The sequence below is a fragment of the Gadus chalcogrammus genome, chromosome 21, assembly GCF_026213295.1.
Source record: "Gadus chalcogrammus isolate NIFS_2021 chromosome 21, NIFS_Gcha_1.0, whole genome shotgun sequence".
Taxonomy (NCBI): domain Eukaryota; kingdom Metazoa; phylum Chordata; class Actinopteri; order Gadiformes; family Gadidae; genus Gadus; species Gadus chalcogrammus.
Genome location: NC_079432.1, coordinates 10,806,448 through 10,815,756, shown reverse-complemented (window position 1 = coordinate 10,815,756; position 9,309 = coordinate 10,806,448). Strand labels below are relative to the sequence as shown.

At 49.7% G+C, this 9,309-nt stretch overlaps 1 protein-coding gene across 1 annotated transcript in view; it reads left to right on the top strand.

Annotated features, from left to right (window-relative positions):
- Positions 1 to 3,630: 3,630 nt before the first annotated feature.
- Positions 3,631 to 9,309, top strand: part of gphnb (gephyrin b) — a 43,383-nt gene continuing 37,704 nt past the window's right edge. Inside the window, exons 1-2 of the mRNA XM_056581934.1 lie at positions 3,631 to 3,694; positions 5,597 to 5,625. Of these exons, the coding sequence (XP_056437909.1) occupies positions 3,631 to 3,694; positions 5,597 to 5,625 (93 nt within the window). The remainder of the gene's footprint in view (positions 3,695 to 5,596; positions 5,626 to 9,309) is intronic.

Sequence of the window (9,309 nt, the reverse complement as noted above, 5' to 3'; positions counted from 1 at the left end):
AGGCATGCCCGCACGCACACACACACACACACACACACACACGTCAATGCACACATACGCATGCACGCCCACACTCGCGCGCACACACACACGCAATGCACACATGCAGACAAACACGCACACATGTGCACACACCTGCACTCACGCACACACACACGCACACATGTACACATACCTGCACTCACACACACACACACACACACACACACATGCACGCACAACACACACTCACTCACTCACTCACTCACTCACCATCACCCCTTCCCCCTCCACTTTCCCTCACCCCTTACCCCCTTCACTCTGTGTGCCTCCATCGGGGATCAAGATGAAGTCATTTCCTCCTTCAGTCCAATATGGAAAGAAGGGCCAAGTGTGGTCATGTATGATGTGAACAAGTCATGTTGAGAAGCGGCTCTGCTGTGGAAATGCAGGATTGGCCCCAGGTGTAGTTAAGTCTTCCTTTCCTTGATGTATGTATGTATGATTCTTTTTTCTCTTCTCCACCTTAATTAAAAGAGACATGCTGCTGTTATCAGTGAGCCACATCTCTGGAGGACTGCCTGCGACTGCCCCCAGGCGCTGTACTCGGATGGTCTCGGCCAATCACAGCTCACCATCCCTCCCCGGACCATCTCTATGGAAATGTTGTGCATGCTGTTTGGTGATTTAACAAGCGTAAATATATTTAGAAATGTTCTTCTTCAAAACGGGAAAAAAACCCTGCACATCCGTAATGTTTCTACTGCAGCTTAAATAGATTTCTGAAACTAGAATGTTTCCCAAGAATAAAACGTGCCCATCTACAAGTCAAATAATCTAGTGAATCTATCTAAATTGTTTAATTCTGGTCCACCTTTCCCCCCCCCCCCCCCCCCCCCCCCCCCCACCGTGGGAAAAATGTCAGACGGAGGTAAATTGTTTAAAAATGATATAGCTGTAACTACAACTCAGGCCACTAGAGGCTGCTAATGAGAAAACGTGCATAGTGCAGATTTAATTCACGTGAAAATATGGAAATAATTAGGCAATTCCAGGATTGTGGGTTTAATTTGGATGGAGGCCTGTAAAACGCACAGCTGCATGGTTTATCATGCATATAACTACTCCTGTCCTGCTTCATGTTTTTACTTGCAGGAATGAGGACCAGCATTGGACCCAGGATGTTAAACTTTAGGGCTCTTTGGGGAATCTCTCCTGCTTATGTTGCCATGTGGAACAGGTTATCGTTGTGTACCTTTTTAAAAAAAAAACATCAACATCTAGTATTTGTTCACATTCCTCACAGACGTCGCCGGAGGTGATGATGAGGCTGATTAAGGATCGCTGACGAATACACTACACTGTGAGTGTGAACATTTCCATTGTGTAAGTGTAAATATTTAACCATCAATACAACAATGTCATTATCACCATTACAGATGGTATACATCCACCATTCAGCCACTGATGATTACATCAAAGTGACTTACATGTGAATATGAAACACATACATTAGTCATTAAAGAGCAGGTTAGGGATAGGAATACAGGGGGAAGATGCCTACAAAGACTGCAGACATTGGGAGCCTAACCCAGGCCCCTTTTTCCTGGGAGCTGAACACCCTCACCAAACCGGTCCCCTGTATTATACACGGAGACAAGGGTCAAGCCAATAACGATCATAATAGTAAGAGTTACATGTTGAGTAAAATACAGTTGTTCTGGGCGTTCTGTGCAACATCACCAAGGTTGGATTGCTCTCATCATGTCATGTTTTTATCATGTTGAGGTGCACGAAATTGTGTGTTTGTTTACGTTTGTGTTGATCTGCTCAGTTTCCGAGCTGTAAACCCCACACAGGTTTGTGCAAGGGAGACTAGTAAAGGCTTGGCTCACCTATACAATAAGCCATGCTCGGCAAGCTTGCACATCAGAGATGCGGCAATGAGCAGATGAACCCATATGCATGTCAGATGTATATGCTTGAATGTATGCTACACACACACACACCACATATCTGTGTGCTTACATGTGTGGGCATGCATGCATACACACACACAAACACACACACACACATCCAACCGTAGTCCCCCAACACCAGCGCAGCAAGCAGGGGCTTTCAGCACTTTCTCTGCTGTTGCATAACACACACGCACACATTCACATCTGAAATACACACATACACACAAACTGAGCCGGAGCAGCAAACTGCCCCCCGCCCCCCCCCCCTCCCCTCTCATACTGCATTTCCCGAACAACTGTGGTAGGGGCTTCCCCGCACCATGAAGGCAGGCAGGAAGATATGGTTCAGTTCCCAGGGCCCTCGGCCTATAGGAGGGATGGTGAGGAATGAGATTTATTTGTTTTCATTGGACAAGCTAAGTTGGCAGTGGTTGCGTTTAAAAAGATCAATAATAAAATAAACAGTCCCCTCCATGGATCACAGTATTTCTGGCATTACTGTTAGGAACAAGCCTCCCTTGTTGTCAATTAGCATTGACAACAAGGCAAAACATTCTTGTATTGTAAATCCTGCTATACACTGGATAGACTCCAACCCATCCTCTTCCCAGGTCTCACCTCATTTAATGATGCTCTGTATATAAGTGACGCCAAAACTGTATAAAAGTATATATATTGAGGTTGCATATAATCTGCAAAACGCTGAGATTAGTTGGTTTATTCGGTTGCTCTGCACGTGTAGAGAGCCTACTTGTGTTCATGAATGATATATATTTATAGGTACCCCACAAAACGGAGAGAAGCTATACTTTATTCTATGAGCACAAACAACGAGGAATTATACACCATAGAACCCTGCAGTGTGGTCTATAAATAGAAGTGGTTATTTTTTTTGTGTTGCCTCGGGATGGAGTTGCATTGCATTTTTACAGGTCATACTGTGATCCTCTCTTAAGCCTCTGCACAGAGACCTACTCGACACGTGACGTCTCTGGAGCCGCCGTCCGCGCGCACCTTTTCATCTCAGAGGATGGTTTCATCGGAACGCCTCATCTGTGCCTCGAGCCGCATCATCAAAACGAGTAGCGCGAAAGGGGGGGGGGGGGGGGGTGGTGATTGACGTCGTCGTCGAGACGCTGGTAGACGTTCTCTCTAACCCTGTGAAAGACTTCACAGCAAATCAATAGCGGCCTCTATAAGAATTAATCTCGAATCCACACTACTACCACCAACACCCTGGCAGTCCGCCAAACGACGCGTGTGTGTGTGTGCGTATGTGTGTGCGCGCCTGCGTGTGCGCGTGTATATCTGTGTGTGTGTGTGTGTGTGTGTGCGTGTGTGTGTGTGTGTGTGCGCGCGCGGGGGTGAATATTTGTGTCCTTGTTCGCGCGTATCTATGCACGTGCCTGTGTGTGTGCACGCGCACGGTTTAAACAGCCCCCGCAAGAAAATCTTTCCTTTTTTTTAGCCGCGCACCGCACGGCCCCGTTATCTATAGGTGTCCCGATCGCTCGACTCTCTACTTATCTCGCCTTAGCGGTTGCTGTATCATTTCCCTCCTCCTTTTTCCTCCTCCTCTTCCTCCCCCCTCCTTCTCCCCATCCCCTCCCTTCCTCTCCAAGAGTTCGATGCGATCGGCTCTTGGCCCTGCCGTGCCGAGCTCTCAGTGCGGGCGACAGCGCTGCTGAACATGGCGTCAGACGGGATGATTTTAACAAACCACGACCACCAAATCCGGGTCGGAGTCTTGACAGGTAAACGCAACCCCTTTCCCCATCGGCTCATTGTGCAGTGTATGTGTGTGTGTCTGCTGCTGCGGCGATTGTGCATGATGTGTAGTTTTTTGGGGGGTCTCTTCCACTCGCTCGTCTCTTGCCTTCGGATCCTCTCCCGAGCGTCATACATGTCGGTGGGGTTCGCGTCTCCATCTCTGCTGTTCTAGTGCACCGCCTGTCAGCGCCGGGAGGACGACGCTGCTGGCTTTTAACGTCTTACATCTTTTTCTCTCTCACCGGTCGCAACCCTCGCCAGCATATATATAAATATATATACACCCACCCCGCCATCCCCCTTCACAATGATCCTCACGGAATTAGTATTCGTTCGCATTCGTTCGCGGTGTCCTCTCCCCTCGTCTGCATTCATGGTCGTGGATTTTTTTTTTTTTGGTGTAGGCACTCGTCCCCCCCCCCCCCCCCCCCACCCCCCTCCCTTCTGAACAGAGCACAGTGATGTGTATTGAATTATGCATACTGTATGTATCTGGGTATCTGGTACAAGTCCAAACCCCTGCACGGTGACAGCAGAGGGTCCTGAGCGCTGGACATGCACCCCCCCCCCCCTATGGAGCCCATCCATACAGCGGTGACACCTCCAGCTGACCACAGACTGGCTCTCTGAAGTGGCGCTCACGACAGCTGCTGAGGATGAGCCGTATGTTTTGGCCCTCAGAGCGCTGGACGGACGTCTGCTGCTGGGGCTAATTATATAATAAAGAGTGGAAGAAATCTAAAAAGGATCGGTCCAGACCAGAATCAGCATCGTTTATTAGCACCGCGTCCCGCGCGCCTGTTTGTGAATGACAGCGGCGATCGCAGCCGAGAGTTAACATGACACGACGAGACGTGAGCAGCGAGGCTTCGGTTTCGTGGCTAGAATGCAAGTAGTCATCATCAGACACACACACATACACACACACACTCGCGCACACACAAGCGCGCATGTGCACGCACGCACTGGCGCGCGCGCGCGCGCACACACACACACACACACACACACACACACACACACACACACACACACACACACACACACACACACACACACACACACACACACACACACACACACACACACACACACACAACATTCCTCTAAACGCAGGCATCCTTTGACGATTACTGCCGTCTCACCAAAACGACGCTCCTCCACACTCGATCATCCTGCCTCAATCCGCTGTCTTGTTTCTCTGTATGTTCTGTATGTTCTCGGGGTTGCATTTTTTTTATTTTCGCTAGTGGCCTATTTTAGTTACTCTGCTGTGGATTGCTTTGTCATGTTCGCCGTTCTGACCGTCCGCCCAAGATAGGGGTAGAATACACAGCCGAGTATACGCTGTCATGACGGCAAACTACGTGAAACAGAGGGAAAAAAACACTAGCGGGATCCAGAGAGCATATTATAGCTTGTCTCTCTCCCCCTACATCCCCCCACACACACACACACACACACACACACACACACACACACACACACACACACACACACACACACACACACACACACACACACACACACACACATACACACACACACACCAGCCCCCTTTCCCTCTCGATGCCACGGAATTACAAGAGGTACCTCTGAGTATAAATATGTTACGGGGATAGGTTGGCTTGTGGTGTCAATCAATGTCATGAAAACCGCGCCGTGTTGTTGGTGAATTCGCATGATAAATCCCCCCCCCCCCCCCGTCGTGGATTGGAAATCCGGCAGTAAAGGAGAGGAGGAGGAGGATATGGTGGTCATGTTTCGGCAATAGATGGATGGGGGGGAGGAGTGACTGTAGATTCCTCCTGAAAACTGCCAGGGAAACCCCGCTTACCCCCCCCCCCCCCCCCCGACCAACCCTCCATACCCCAGCTCCCCACTTCTAGCTGAAGAGAATGAGCGAGACGAGAGAAAGGTAAGGGAAAGGAGGGGAGGGGGTGGGAGAGGAGAGGGGAAGGGGTAGACTGAAAGCGCTGTCCGTGGTGCTGAAAAGCCCGCGTCAGTCACAGCTCAGTGCGGTACTCTTGTTTCCACTACGGTCCATTCGCGGCATCAGATTGGAGCTACGCCCATTTTATAATATCAGCGTGGCAGAGGAGGTACACTTTCTTTTTGGGTGGGGGGGAGGGGTAGAGAGGGGTCTATTCCTTCGTGTTAGTTCAGTCAAATCAACCCCCCCCCCCCCCCCCCTTTAACTCTCCCAAGTGTATTGACGATGATGGCGTTGATGATGAGGTGGTAGAACTCCGGTTTGATGTTGCTGTGTAAAGTGTTGACAATTCCTGGCAATTTTTCACAAATGATGAAATACATTTATCATGCATGATAAATGAAAAATATCTATAAGTGGGGGAGGGGGTGTTTGCTTGTGTGTGTTTGTATAGTTGGGTGAGGGTTGGAGGGTGTCAGGGCAACCTCAAACAAGGCGTCAAAGAGTGAGTCCCATTGCATACTGGTGGTGGATGAGGTGTCATTTCAGACACACACACACACACACACACACACACACACACACACACACACACACACACACACACACACACACACACACACACACACACACACACACTTGTAAAGCGCTTTGGGTGTCTTCAAAACCGCTATATGAATGTGATTAATTATTATTATAACCATTATGATTATTATACCGTAACCAGACTCTCATTCTTTTCGAGTTCTAATCCGTTAGAATTAATCGTGGCTCCAAGGAACAACTGGTGAGAAAAACCCAAGAAGGAGAAACTATGCACAAACATGGCCCATGTTCACAGCTCTCCGAGGGGGGGAGGCGGGGGGGGGGGGATGCTGTGTCGGACCCCTCCCAGCTCGGGGACATGATGCTAGCCATGGGGGCCCCCCAGGGGTTCAATGACCCCCCACTGACGGACAGCGTGACTGGAATGCTAAAGAGGTCCTCCTGACAGAGGGGGGGGTCAGGGGTTAACTGCCCCCCCCCCCACCCCCCTCCCCTAGTGGACGACTCTGTTCAGGGAGAGGCATTGGGCGGAGCTTGCGTTTGAAGCATTAGCCTATTTAGGTTTAACAGCAGGCGTGGTCGAATATAGTGGTTGTGTATTCTTAATCAGGGCGGTGGTTGAAGGTTGATGGAGGTGGAGGAGGTGGAGGAGGAGGTGGAGGAGGAGGCAGATCAATGTGACGCAGGGTAATTAGGGGCAAACACAGCGTCACTTTTTGCAGAGATTTCTCATTGAGATATGGTGAGCTTTGTGAGGGACGGGGAGGAAAGCTGTTCACGCTGTGTTCTGCCTGCTGTGATGACGTGGGGGGAGGGGGGGAGATTTGGGTGTGTTGCATTTATGTGTGTGTGTGTGTGTGTGTGTGTGTGTGTGTGTGTGTGTGTGTGTGTGTGTGTGTGTGTGTGTGTGTGTGTGTGTGTGTGTGTGTGTGTGTGCGCGCGTGTGCGTGTGGATTTGTGTGTAACTGCTTTGGTATTGCGCACGAAACTCTTGTTTGTGTGCATGCTTGTGTATGTTTCTTTGGCAATGTTTGTATTTCATGCACGTGTTCGTTCTATATTTGCATTGTGTTTGTGTGTGTGTGTAAGTGTTTGAGTGTGTGTGGGGGGGTTTGTTTGTGTGTGTGTTTGTGTGTGTGTGAATGTGAGTGTTGGTGTGTTTGTTTGTTGTTTGCTCATGCACCTTTGACTGCAAACAGTACGTAGAATGCACGTTGGTGCTGGTATCTTCCCTGGCGGCCCAGTGTGTGTGTATATTTCAGTGTTAATTGTCCTGTCTGTCTGTCTCTCTCTCTGCGCTCTCTCACTCCACGGGCCTTTCCAAGGTGCCAGACTCACCACTTATTAGCAGCATGCTCACTTGAGCTAAATGTGTGTGTGTGCATGCGTGGGTGTGTGACTGCGTAAGTCTGCGTGTGTGCGTCCACACAGACACACACACGTTCTCCCAAATATAGCCACTACTGTGCACATGCATCCCCATGACGACAAACATACACACGCACACACACACACACACACACACACACACACACACACACACACACACACACACACACACACACACACGCACACGCACACGCACGCACACACACCAGGTATTGTAAACACTGTGTACAAATGACATCCAGCGGACGGTCTGGTCAGTATGGGGCCCTTGTGGGGACTATACGGCCTGATCACATGGCATCATGCATAACATGGATGGTATAACTCACACCCCATAGGATCTCCCATTGATACTGGGTGAGTGCGTGTGTGTGTATGTGTCGGTGTGTGTGTGTGTATGTGTTTACCCAAGCTCATCCTCAAGGAAGCGTTGACTTGTGCGTCAAGGCTTGGCCGATCCAGCAGAGATTATGCATCTCTGTCCCTGTCCCTGTCTCTCTCTCTCTCTCTCTCTCTCTCTCTCTCTCTCTCTCTCTCTCTCTCTCTCTCTCTCTCCTCTCCCTCTCCCTCTCTCCCTCTCCCTCTGTCTCTCCTCTCCCTCTCCCTCTCTCTCTCTCTCTCTCTCTCTCTCTCTCTCTCTCTCTCTCTCTCTCTCTCAAGGCATGTGTGTAACAGGAACATGTCAAGATGCAAACCCCCGCACAAACAACAATAAAGTACCCCCCCCCCCCTCCTCCCCCTTCATCCCCCCTCATTGAGTAAGAATATATGTATGAATGGATTCATCTGAATTGCTTCACAATGCTTCAGTCTTTTGGCTTTTGCAATAGGCCAGTTTCTTTAACGTTCACATTTCTCCAGCGCAGTCCACATAAAAACACACCCACACGCACACGCACATGCACACGCACACGCACATACACACACACACACACAAACACAAGCACACACACACACACGCACACACACACACACACACACACACACACACACACACAAAAGCAGTTTAATTGGAGGGCATCACATTTTCTGTTGCCAAACCATTGGGGACCTGGTTTGAGATCGCCAACGTGGGCGTGTGGCGTGCGCCTCCATTCCACGCGCGCGCGCCCGATGACACATCGTGTTATTTAAAGTTCTGTTGTGTTCAAATGTCAAATTTAGAACCGTGTTGCCCTGAGAAACGTGCGCCACGTTCTAAAACCGGAGAGAGTCTCGTGCGTGTCACCCGGTGGGTGGGTGGGTGGGGGTGTGTGTGTGTGTGTGGGTGGGGGTAGTGATGAAGTGAATCCATGTCTTGGTTCGCCCTGTGTGAGCGTGTACAGCAGCGCTCTGATCTCCAGAGTGTGAGCCTGGCCGTCTCTTCCTCTGTTCTTTGGTCAAATGAATCAGTGTGCGCGCGTATGCAGTTCTAGACCGGATTGTTGCATGTTAGTGTAGTGAGCCCAGATACCTTTATTATTATGAACGTGCAAGGGGTAGATGTTCCCATATCGGTGTGTGTGTGTGTGTGTGTGTGTGTGTGTGTGTGTGTGTGTGTGTGTGTGTGTGTGTGTGTGTGTGTGTGTGTGTGTGTGTGTGTGTGTGTGTGTGTGTGTGTGTGTGTGTGTGTGTGTGTGTGTGTGTTCTTGTGCTCATCTGTATGCTGATGGGACAACAACTATTTAATCTTCTTTTCCACGTAATTTAATCTCCGGAGTTCATCCTGAGCGAGCTCACCTTAATCGCTCAGCC